At 37.8% G+C, this 13220-nt stretch overlaps 1 protein-coding gene across 1 annotated transcript in view; it reads right to left on the reverse strand.

The window, feature by feature from the left end:
• The window catches only part of MALRD1 (MAM and LDL receptor class A domain containing 1), a 237299-nt gene extending 225515 nt beyond the window's left edge, over positions 1 to 11784 (reverse strand). Inside the window, exons 1-4 of the mRNA XM_014889594.2 lie at positions 11622 to 11784; positions 7054 to 7194; positions 2587 to 2681; positions 2344 to 2505 (exon numbers count right to left, since the gene is read on the reverse strand). Coding sequence (XP_014745080.2) covers positions 2344 to 2505; positions 2587 to 2681; positions 7054 to 7194; positions 11622 to 11784 — 561 coding nt within the window. The remainder of the gene's footprint in view (positions 1 to 2343; positions 2506 to 2586; positions 2682 to 7053; positions 7195 to 11621) is intronic.
• Between the last annotated feature and the right edge of the window lie 1436 nt (positions 11785 to 13220).

The following is a 13220-nucleotide window of genomic DNA, read 5'->3' on the forward strand; positions in this document are numbered from 1 at the left end:
CCTCAAAACTCATGAACAATCTCTCAACTTCCCTGCCTCCAGAAGATAATGCACTAGATGCCTCCAGCTGTTGTTGTGTCTAACAAGATTATCCAGTGCAGATCCTCAGCTGATGTCCCCTGAGTTCAGTCCAATAATAACCAAAGTGACTCACACCCAAGTTCTCTCCAGAAAGGAACCATTCAGTTTTCCTTCTTGCACAAAGTCTAGAGCTCTTTAAGCTCACAAGTCAGTAACAAAAACAAAAAAAGTCTACTTAGTGGCAGAGTTTGCTCACAACTGCAATGATCTATATCTATGCAATATCTGCGAGCACCAGATGAAATGAATATTGCAGTTCCTTCCAGTGGCATGGAAGGTGCAGTGGGACTGTAGGTGGGATCAAACACGAGCTGGGATGACTCCACAATGCAGCCACAGGAGCAGATTGCAGAACAACAGTAAAGCACAAAGTAAAGCAGGAATCAAGCACAAAGACACAAATGAACCCCAAGCCTAGAACCCTTTCCCTTCATGAAGTCTGAGAGACACAAATTTGTTCTCAGAAAATTAGAGGAAAAGCAGCTTAGAAGAGAAAACCATGATACTGTTCTCCAAAACCCAGCCACAATAGACGTACTGAGATTTCTGCTTGTTCAGTAGTTAAACCACTGGCAATCTTTCTATTTCAGAATTCCATAAAATGGAGATTTTTAAATGCCAAACTAAATTCTGTATCCCACAAATATAATCCAAACTCTTAGTAGGAAGAGACTTAAGTGTTAAACAGTCAACATCAAAATAAGCAAAGAAAAGAAGCAGTGGAGGTTCAGAGGTAGATTTTAACTAAAACCTCACTTCAAATGTGCTTTTAAAATTGACAAAAGTATTAAAGCACCCTATTTCAAAGTGATTTGTACATACAAATAAAAATTCTTTGTCTTCCGTCATTTTTTCCATAGAAACATTATTAATCAGAATTTTATCTTGAAAAAATGCCACAGGTATCTCTGAAGGCTAAGTATCTTGTCATATAAAAGAACAAGTGCAAAAGGGCAAGTGAATTTCATTCGCTTGTATGACAGAGATATCTTGCAAGTTGTCACTGGAGCAAAATGTGCAAACAAGAAAATTTGCTCAGATTCAGACTCTAAGTTTTGTGAGATGCTGAGCTGTGTTTCTTAAGTCAATTGTAATGATTACTGCAGTAAGTTTGACACCTGTCTCTTTAAAGCTGGACTCTGCCCATCAGTTCACTTGATAGAGGCCAGAGGATAACCAGGTTTGCAAGCAATAATCTAATTAGGATTTGACATAGCAATTCAGAGGAAGTAGATGCCATATTATATTAACCATTTCCAGACTCAATCAGTTTTCCAGGTAATATGAATGATGAAAAAATCTGGAAGGAAACCCTTCCAACACAACCTCAGATTGCTATACATACACTCTTATCAGGTAGAGGTGAGTTAGTGACCAATAATAACATTGATACTTGTGTTGAGTTGGGTACAGGTATTTTGCAATATACATTCTCAGAAGAGTCGAGCAGGCCAGTATTACTTCAAATATCAACATCCTGTTGGATGCTTTAGCACAATGTGGAAGTAATTATGTTGACTCCTTTGGTTTATTGAAATGAGATGGTGCTGCCATGCCTTCAGGTTTGTCACAGTAACTGCTGTAGCAGGAAAGACCTCTCATTTCCTTCTCTGCTCCCCATTTTCTCTCCAGTAATATGCATAGCAGTGAGTGTACATCATCCACAATATTATAGCCCTAAGTGACAGTTACTGTGCTAATGTTTTTTGTAAATGCACATGTAAAAACATTTAAATAGCCTATGATATTTGCATTGCTTTTCAGTAGCTTTGAGCAAAATTAAACCATTTGCATGTGTTCTGTGATAAAGACTCAAAGCTGCAATCAATAGCTGAGTACAGTGTTTGTCACGTGCAGTACCCCTATAAAACAGTATCTCATGATACAAAATGCAGTTTCCTGTATAAATGAAATCTTGAGTTTATCAGTCCAGTTAGACCAAGAGAATACTGTATTGAAAGTTAAGATCACAAGTATATCACCTCTATGGGCTGGTAGATAATTTGTGGCTCAATGAAACTTTTATTTAAGACACACACACAGTTTAAGCAAAGTTTGTTGCCAGTTTTAACACCATTAAGAGATAAGAAAAAGCTGTATTTGTTAATACAAAGTATGATCTTCAAAATTGCTCTTTTCTTGTTTACCTCATGATAGGACTTTCTTTTCATTTACAAAATATTTAGTGCTGACCTATTAAAGAGGCCCACAATTTATACACCATTTAAGAAGTGTCCTTTACAGTAACCTCAATTTACTAACCTCATACTTTTCGGTGCTATTGATTGTAATGGTATTTACGTTCCACTGATTTCGTGGTTCTCCTGAAACTTGCCAAATGTTTGTAACAGTATCTTCAGAGTGCTTTTGAAGCCCCACCATAAGTGTTCCACTCATTTGACTGACCCAATAATGAAATCTAACCTAGGAAAAAGAACAAGGTCTGATTATTCCAGGGAAATACTATGGCAATCAGTGTAATATAGAGGATGTGCATCAAAATACCTGGCAAAGGTGTTCTTCATCAGTTGGAAGGAAAACGTTTGTCCTTAAAGCTGCAGAAGAGGATTGCATTTCAGAAGACAATGAGAGGAAATAAGCTATTAAAAAGAATAAAAAGAGAAAACTTAGAAGCTTGGAAAAACACCAACAACAACAACACAAGAAGAGCAATATGCACAGGCATAAATGAATAACTACAAAGCCAACAGGAATTGTTTCTCCAGAAAAGATTAATAGCACTTTTAGCCATTGTCCTCCAAGCTTTTTTTCGTGTTCAGTATTGTCATGGTATTACTCCATGTTCCTGCTAAAACTTCAAATAGGATTCCAAAATGTTTCATGCAGTGATGTCTTGAATACTCAACTTAGAAGTGCAACATCTTGGGACAAAGTGAGACTAACTCAGAAAGCTGAACCAAAGACTTTAAATTCTAATGATTGAGTAGATAACATATTTCATGCCTAAACAGCCAACTGCTGTAAACAACAATTAAATGTTGTGTAAACACATTTATCATGACAGTTCAGGTCTTTGAGGAAGTCGTGGAATGTGGAAGAGAGGACTGTGATGTTTTTAAAGGTTGAAAACCCGTGGTATCTGGGTTCCGGTTGCTGGGAAAATTGTCTTGCTGCAGAGAGAAAGATGTGCTATCCCTGTACACATCCACAATATAAAAAGTTCAAAGCTACCATTAAAGATACCATTATCTTTCATTTAAAAAACAAGTCCTTGCTTCACTTGAAAATGTAACAGTTCAAGAGGAGACAGTGAGCTATTGTTGGCATTGGTGCTGGGCACCTCTGCATGGTGGTCTCAAACTGACTGACACCATCAGTTTATCATCCTGTAGTAACAACCTGCATACCTTTTCTCTGGAAAATTCCCAGGCAGCTCCACACAGCATTGACTTCTTCTCTCTTCCTTCTACCTCCTGCATGAGCAGCTAACTCCTTTGTGTCCCTTGCACTGCTACCTGATCCTTCCTCCTCACAGCACTGCCAACAAACTCTCTCTTCTCTGTCCTCCTAACTGTTTATACCTTTCTTTCTCACATGTATAACACCTGTGTGCCCTTTTACTCTTTTGTGGTTGGTCAATACACATCAGCATTCCACACTTCTCCTTCAGTGCTGCTTACCTGTCTTATACATCTGCACCCCTTTAGGGATGAGGCTCAGCTGACATTCCTAATCTTCCACAATTCCTAATTCTCCCACAAACTATGGTTGTTGCCATGCCTTGTGACTGATTGTGTCTCTTCCTGACAACACTGTTTCAGATCTTATAACAGATGTAAGGCAACCATCCTATTTAGGATATCAAGTACTGCAAGTCAAAATTTGGCTCTTCCTGGACACAGAGATTTCAGAGATGTTAGATGCTAAGGATCTAAGATGAAAAATAAAGAATGAAGAAAGAAACAATCTATTTATAATTATTTTTCTTCCTTTCTCTTCTTTTCCTCTTCCGAAACTCCAAACAATGTCAAGTAACTTGTTGTCCTCTGACATTAACATGCTAATGAAAGGAGAAAAAAAGGCCTAGCAGGACTCAAGGGAAAAAAATCCTAAAAATAAAGATTCATACATTAACCAAATATCAGAGGATAGATCAAAACATCTAAATACTGAATTTATTAAAGTACCCAGAGTGACCCCTCATGCTTGTGTGGAACTGGAAAGCCCTTGATGAAGCTCCACCAGCCCAGCTCAGGGCTGGAGCCAGCTGAGCAATCTGCACAGAGGAGCATTTTGCAGCCTGCTGCCAGGGCAATGGCCATGCTGCCCCCAGGTTTTAGACCTTTCCTGACTGCTCAGGCAGAGCTTTCAGAGCCTGCCAGCTGCAAGGGTACTGCTCCTACCCACAGCAGATGGCTTGGTGTCTCTGCAGAGCCCTGTCCCTGACTCCAATCTGTTCCATCAGATGTTAGCTTCCATGAAATTTTGAATTTTTTTCTCTTAGTTCTCTAAAGATGAATCTGTCTAAGAGCAAAAAAACTTATTTTTCACCTGCCACAGGAATTTTAAGTTTTACACAGATAGGGAAGAAATAATAATTTTCAGAACTTCTTTGAACAGTATTTCACATTAGACCTCTGCATAGAGAATATTTTAATCTAGCAAAATCAGGATGTGTTTTGTTTTGGGGTTCTTTTAAAGTTGTCACTGGTCTGTTCAATTACTTTTTCAGTGAAAAGAAGATCCATGAGAGACAGACCTAAAGAAATATTTTGGGTTCTAGTAAGTGATTACATAAATCTTCAATGGAGTTAAATATACAAAGGGATCTTTGCTTTTCTGCTAATGTGTGTGCTTTATCTTGATGGCAAGAAGTCTTCCCTTTAACACCCTACTATAGAGCAGACTGTGCTCAGTTGTAATGATAGAGAATCATTTATGGCTTTTAAGTAGGAACCACCATAAAACTGATTACATAGTTGAGTCACCAGCAGTGGGAAAACTCGACTCAGTGCCATAAGAAGATAAATATTTCCTAGGCGATTAGAATCAGCATTTAGAAAATGAAAGTACAGTTTAGACATTCTCCAGGTAGAAAAATAAAATCAAATTAATGCAATGCAGTTAAATCTCCTTTGCTATTCAGTTCACAGATCTGAGTACACAGACTCTCAGAAAGCTGAATAGCTACAAGTATTCGAGCCTCCTGCTACCTGAATAAAACAACTTAGATTAACATGACCACTGCACAATTCAGACCCAGCAGATACAACAGTGACTGAAGAACCAAAACAAGTAAATGTGAACAGCACAGGTGACTGAACAGTTTGCTTCATCTGCAACAAACATTTCAGTTGATGATTCTCAATCTTTTGCTGGCTTTGGCTGTATATATGTCAAATTTTCCCTTCTCCACCAGTTTTTTATGATTATTAGAGTATATTTTTGGCATTTACTACATCTTGATGTGGTATGTAGTACCAATGATGCACAAATTCTAGAAGCTTCAACTACAGCAAGACTGTTGCCTGGCTAACCTATTTTGATTCTAGCCAAGAGTTTGCTATACTTATATTCCATGGAACTTTGGGAATTTCTTAAATGTGTTTCCTAATGAGAAAAGCTTTATTATTTTAAACTATTTCATAGCTTGCATGCTTGAAATAAAGCTTGCGTTTATGAAAAAAAGTTTGGTAGCTGCTCACATTTTTGTGCCAACACTGGTTTAAATCAAAACTTATTTAAGAGCAACCTTATCTTTGGAAGCATAATACAAACAGCAGGATGTGCTTCTGAGATACAGAGAAGCAAAAACTGAAGTTGCTAAAAGCACATCACATATATAAAATTTCCTAATTGCAGAGTATCATGAGAATTGTCCCCTGTGAAGTGAGAACTTGCAGGAAGACAGAGTGGAGTTTTTGGCTGTTGTTTTCTTCAATTAAAAAAGTTAAATTTGGGTTTCATTTTCTTCTGCTGATTTCTAAGCAAGTTTTCCATGCATTCACCTGGAAACCACCAATTTATATTCATTATTATAGGGAACTTCTACCTGTTTGATGGCTTATGCAATGTGTAGGAGATGCTGCTTTTAAACCGTGCAGATTTCCACACTCCCAGATCATCACAGTTTGGGAATGGGGTGTAAAGCACCTGGGCTAATCACAACAACATTTGCATCCCACATAGGATTATCTTCTTGCACAAGCTCCAACTTTGCATGCCTGCCTTCAGGTGCTCACCATGGGGGCTGCCAAAGCACTGCTTGTGCCTGGGAGAGATGAGAAGGTGTGGGTGGAGATGAAGGGAAAGAGGATAACAGAAAATATGGAGAACTAAACAGCTGTTATTTTACAGTATGCATCACAGAAGGAAAAGCAGGGTTAATTTGGCCATAGAACAAGTATAAAGGGGATATTGTGTCTGAGGACACAGAAAATGAATTACTTAGTTGAGAGACACTCTCCAATGTAAAGTGGAATAGTAAGAACATTTAGAAACAAGCTGGCTCAAAAACAGACTACCAAAGCATATCCTGTCTCCAAATATAAAGTCCTTTTCTCTCAAAATATTTGGAGTAGTAATATCAGCCACACATGACAGATACACACACTCCAGGCATTTACCAGTCCAAGAAAACATGAAAATACATCTCAAAATTTCTAAACTTTTCAATCAGCAAGACTGAATTTATAGCCTAAAATCTCCAAAACAAGTAAAGATCACTCTGTAGAAAAACACATCTTTTGAAACTGATAACTTGCTCCTCTATGATCACAAGAATTCCTTACTGGATACTGTCTTTCTACTCCCCCCTACCCTCCACTCTCATGCCCTGGAATTCTGGGTTATTGTAATTACAATTGCCTTAAAACAATGATGCAAGTGCTCTGGAAACGTGGCAGAAGATAATCAAACAATCAAGAAACTAGCAAAAATTAGTAAATTAAATAGAAAACTACATAATTTGTAAGAGTTCATGGTTTCCTCAAAGAACATGAGGAGTCTTACCACTCTCATTCCCATTGTGGTCAGAGTATGGTGGTCCCATGCCAGATTGGCCATTTCTTCTTATCCAGCCAGGCTGTAAATTGAATTCAGGAAGAAATTTGCATAGATTGGTTTCAAAATCACAGTTGTTCCAGGAGGAACCTGAATTGAAGCAAACAAACAGAAAATTAAAAGCTTGCAAACAGAAGCAAAAAGATATTTTTTCACCATTACTTGCTGTTTAGTTAACACACAGAAATACTCTGGACCTGAAAAAAAAGCGAGAAACACCAGAATGTTTAAATCATGAGCAAAGAGAAATAGCGCAGTGGAAGAGAGTCAAGTGAGAATGAACATTGGAAAAAAACCCAAACAACCAAATCCAAACTCATCCATTTATATTTTATTACTATATGCTCTTTTCATCACAAATATGTGTGTAGTATTTCCTTTTTGTAGGAAAATCTCCAAGCTAGTATAGTTTATATGCAGAGATTGTTCTTAAAGTACACTGCAGCTCTAAGGTGAAGAATTTGTCCAGAGTTCTTGCATAGAAAAACAAAGACTTAACACCAGGATGTAATCAGAGATAAAGTGTTTGTTGGTTTTTTGGGGTTTTTTTTTCATTCTACATCATTCAAACAAGAGACAAAAATGAATCCTCAGAATGGAAGTGTGTCCCCACCTCCCTTTCCTCTTTCTTCCAGTACATGTCACAATGTGGTGAGGAACATTTTTCCCCCTTCCAGATTCCCCTGTAGAGCAGCATAGGTTGGAAAAGGGAGGCAGAACCTTTCTGGCACACAGCTGTTTGGTGTATGAGCTCATTCAGGGAATTTGGGGTAGGTATGGGACCAGATTAAAAACTGTTTTCTGGGATGGAGGGACAGATGTTTGTTTTTGCATGAGTGTCAAATAGCCCTTTGTGCATCACATCCAAGCTGAATGAAAATGCTTGGATGTGCTTGACAGGCTGGACAGCCCCATTCCTTGAAGCACTTATTGTAGTGGTGGAAGGATTTAATTAAAAACGAAGTAGATGCAGCTGTAAAGAACAAACTCATTGAAATTTCAGCCCAAGCAGAGCTGCCAGTACATGGAACTGTCTCCACATTTAGTGTCCTGTGTGGGAAATTTCAGTTCCCCTGCCCTTTGTCTTACCCAGCAGAAGTGGCTAAGACTCTGCCTCTGATTGGGATTCTGGTGAGATACAAGAGCTACAATGCCTTCACCCTCCCTCTCAAATTGGTGCCTGCTCCAGGCCCCTGATAATGCTTTTGGTCTGCTCTGTTTTATCACAGTTCACTAGTCATTTTAAATAAAGTTGCAACTGCAGCATTGATAGTCACACTACCATGTTCAATTTCATGACTTTCATATTCATAGCAGTTTACTGCAACAATTAATTACAAGGTGAGAGAGGGGAAAACAGAAATAACAAAAACAAGCATTCCAGGCTCAAGTCAGTGTGCAGATTGGCTGAGTCATCAACCAGCTTTTTATTGCTGCTTTTATTCCTTAGATCTTTAAGTGACTAAAAGGCATATCAGAGGTTCATCAAAAGCACTAACACTGCTGAAATAGATCTGCTTGACATTGCATGAGATGCACCAAATCACAGTCAATATTTCTTCAAGAATTTTCTCATACCTGAAAAAACAATTGCAAATTAATATGCATGAAATAGCAAGAATTGTACCATTTTAAATTTTTAAAAAATTAATAATTCATCATTATTTTCCAAGACAATTTTCATTTTCACAGAAAATATAACTTCAAAGCAAATCAATGTCAACTTGCTGGAAGATAGATTTACAAAGGTAAAGTCACTGATTAGAAAGGAAAAGTTCAGAAGGAAGAAATGTGTGGGAATTTTTAGATTATTTTTGCTAAATTTTCGGTGAACAAAAATATTTAATATCACTTCTAAGAAGAAAATTCCAAGTTTCACAGGAACAGACTACAGTTAAAGGTTCTATTTCAAATGTCCATATGTACAAAATGTCAGTTTGGGATATTCTGGGAGCAAAATATATTTAAGAGTATTTAGTTATCGTTCCTTTCCTGGCAAATATTTTGCAGTATGAAGACCAAATGAACAATAAAAACTGGAATTCCAGTTTTTATCTCTTTTAACTGCCGAAGCTTCCTTAAATCTGAGCAAAGAGCAGGAACCTGTCACCAACATGAGACCAAGAGCTGAAATCTAAGCAGAAAAATAATTTCAAGAAATCCAAAATCCCAAGAACAAGTGGCAGCAGGACAAATCTTGGATTTGACAGCCTGATCTGTATCTTCATGTCTGACAGCTGATTTATCTCCTGATGTAATCCAGAGCATTATCCAAGCAGTCCCAGCACACAGCCTGTCCTTTAAAGCCTAGTTAAACACCTTTGGCTCATTCACATGAAATACAATAAAATTTTATATTTAGGGCTTTTACAGAGACCATAGGCTCATTTTTCTATACTAGTCTTTGGAGAAACTTTTAATTCTCTGCTTTCATATAAGCATTTGTCTATAGCTGCATTCCCTCAACAGACAAATGTAAAAAGCCTCCATCAAAGATAAGGGAAGAATGCACCTCTTGTTGTATATTCTGCAATCACAATAGAAAATGCTGTCTGCAATAAATGCCCTTTCCAGGGAAACCAAGACCAAGCACAATGAGGATTTCAAGGCTATGCAGTAGAACTTTGCATAGCCACCTCTTGTGCAAGTGATAAAATATATGTTAACCTGAGATGTGTTAGATATGTCAGGGAATTCAACAAGCATTCCAGCCATTACCATTTAATAAATTTTTGTACAGCACAGGAAATTTACAAAAATATACTGATATCCAATACAGTCTAAATAATTGTCTTATTTGCAGAGAAATAAAAATCAAGTATCCTAGAGCTGATTCTAGACTCCTGCTCCAAACACATCTCTGCATCCTATTTGGATAAAACAGAGAGTCATATAAGAGGAAGAAAATCTTTATGTAGCTGGACACACAACTGTAATTTGAAGACCCTGGCTTTAAGTTACTGCTCTTTGTCACAGAACTCAGCTGAATTCAGTGATTGCTAGCATACTCTAATTAGAAGTTTTCAGCATGGACAAATAGACACAGACTCATCTAAATTTAAAATTTTAAAATCCCAACAAAGATGGTAGCTTCCTTTGTTGCATAGTGAGTAGGAGAACTTAGATAATATTTTTAGTTAGAATTAAAATTTTTGATAAATCCAAGCTCTTCTTTGGTCTCAGAACAAAAGTCCTTGAGGAGAAGGACTACCTTATGCATCTATCCTGGTTTTAGCTAAGGAAAAGTTAATTTCTTCTCAGTAGCTGTTTCAGTGCTGTGTTTTGGATTCAGAATGACATTGGTGTTGATAACACACTGATGTTTTGGGTTTTGGCTAAGTCATACATATCCTATGACAAGGACTTATTTTTTTCCCTTTGTCTCAGGCTCTGCCAGTGAGGAGTTTGCAGGGTTGGCTCAATTGATCAGAGCCTGGTGCTAATAACACCAAGGTTGTAGGTATTGGCTGCATATGGGCCATGAACTCAAGCATGGCACTCAGTGGTCCTTGAGGGTCCCTTCCAACTCAGAATATTCTGTAAAAGTAAAAGAAAACTACCAAAACTGGGGGGAGCAAGGTCATGCCCACTATATAAACTGGGGGGAGCTGGCTGGAGGCACAGCTGAACTGGGATCAAGAAGGGGAGGTCTGGCATCAGTCAGTGAGTGGGAGCAATTGTATTGTATATTACTTGTATTTTTTTCCTTTTTGTTATCATTACTATTTACCATTATTACCCTTACCATTGTTTTATTTGATTTTTATTTTCAATTAATAAACTCTCCTTATCTCAACACACAAGTTTTACTACAATTCCCCTCCTCATTCCAACACAAGGAAGTGACTGTGGTGTTTCATCTCCAGCTGGGCTTAAAAGCATGACATGAAATTATTTGCAGCACCATTTTGCAGTACAGTATTTTGGAAATACTAGAATTCCAGCTCAAATTTAATCAGACAATAGCAGTTGAAATTCACTCACCACTTAGATCAATTCCTTACAGGAAACAGCACCAATTGTATCTGTACACAATCCATGTGACAAAGATTAAACCAGGATAATCAGTTGCTAATCAGTTAATGAATTCAAGAAAATTGCCACCCTTGTCTAGACTAAAAAAAAAAAAAAAAAAAAAAAAAGTTGTAGCTTATACCTTGGTCTAGGTATTTTGTATTAAACCTGAATTCTATCAAACAAGTTTCCCACAAATTAAGGCAAAATTTATTACTTGCTGAATCTTCATTGGATTTGGTTGAGAAAATGCTTTGCAATGTAATGTCCGTATAAAGATTCATGAGAGTCTTGAACTTCACAAATGCTGGGGAAAAAAAAAGCATGAAAAAAATCAAACTAAAGCTGGAATAAACTTTCCTTTAAAAAATGAAGTGGGTAAAAAAACCCCAAAAAGAATTCCCAAACATTTTTTAACACAAAAACATCTTCCCCAGTCCTCTCTGCTGTCACATTTGGCTACCAAGCTGTGTCACACGTCGGCCAAGGCCCAGCAGACTCACCTTGTTTGCCATCACCGCTGTCTCCACACCAGCGGCTGGAGATGCACACTTCTCCAGGCGGAGCAGAGGAGCCATCACCACGCTGGCATCCACTCCCTGTGGATGACTGAGTATCCCCCAGGGCAAAGCAATACAGCACACAGGTGTAGATGAGTCTGTTCATGGGCTATGGCACAATCCAAGCCTTCACTTGGAAAATAATTACTGAAACTGCCTAGTACAGGTCACAAAGTGCCTTTGACCAATCTGTGTTTACACACATCTCTGAGAGATGTTTTTAGAACCTCGCTTTCTTAATTTGCAGCTTGCAGGAAGTATGGCTTCTGCAAAGCAGTGACTTTCAACCCGGTGTGTCTTAGGATAATATTTAACTGAATATAAAGTTTTATGATTAAAAAATATTGGCACATGCTATAGAAGTCAACTGTATATCATTAACTTACTGATTGGATTTATTGCTCAGTGGTTTGAAAAGACATTAGATAAGAAAATAACAAGAAAACAGCATAGGATTACTAAACCAATATTCATAAATATCTCTATTTGCTCAGAAGGAGTTGACAAATACTTACAAAATGTATGAAAATTTGCACATCAAATGTAAAAAACAGTCAAGAAATTCAAAGTTGATTTTGCATTAAAGAGATTGGGAATCAGCTCACTGACTTCTGTCTCTTGCACATCACAGTGCTTTTTGTACAAGGATGTTTTAGTAATGCCTTTCACCAAATCACAGTGGTTCTGGTCACAGCTTCAGACTGATGACTCAAGGATCTTCAAATGGAGGAGGAGGACTTGGGAGGGAGACCCAAACAATCAAAAAAGCCAACCTTGTGAGAGAATATTGAACCAACTTATTTCATCCAGCCTAGCATCATATAAAATCAGGGAAATTGTTTTAATGAAGTTGCTTATGTACTTTAGATGCCCCAAACCCAGGTATGGAGTACTAGTAGGGAAAGGAGAAGAAAATTGCTAAATTTGCAAGACAAATAATGATGAGAACTAGACAAAAAAATCTTTCAGTCATATAAGTATGGCACTCCTTTAATAGGAACAGTGAGATGAAAACACATTTCCCAAGTGGCAGCTTGTAACAAATAACTGATGCCAGCAGGTCTGGCGATTTCATCACCTACAAATTCATAAAATCAAGTCAGGGGAATGCAGATTCCACCATGCATGACTCTGATTTGCCTGTTAGCCCTGGTGAGCAGAATTAAGACAAAATATACCTCTGTAACTCGAGTATGCTGATTGGAATGCACAAGTGCCATAGTATCTGTAAAGAAAAGCATCCAAACTCTGCCTGCAAGGGAGTAAATCACTTGTGTGTTCTGCAGATCTGTATTTTCCTAATGTAAGAAATCTCTTGTCGGGGAACAAAGACTGCTACTCCAACATCACCTGAAGGCAAGTGCAAGGTCTGATGCAACTTCCTATTATCTCCAGCACCAGAGGCAGGCACATGTTTATTGTGACAAAGGTTTGTGTTCTGCCTAGAAAGCATTTTCCAGCTCATTTGGTTCAGCTCCACCCTTTTCATCAATATTTCTGTGGACATTGTTTTAGCTATTTTATTTTAATGCTTTGTCCTCA

Source organism: Sturnus vulgaris, chromosome 1 (assembly GCF_052056855.1).
Source record: "Sturnus vulgaris isolate bStuVul1 chromosome 1, bStuVul1.hap1, whole genome shotgun sequence".
In the NCBI taxonomy this organism is placed as follows: domain Eukaryota; kingdom Metazoa; phylum Chordata; class Aves; order Passeriformes; family Sturnidae; genus Sturnus; species Sturnus vulgaris.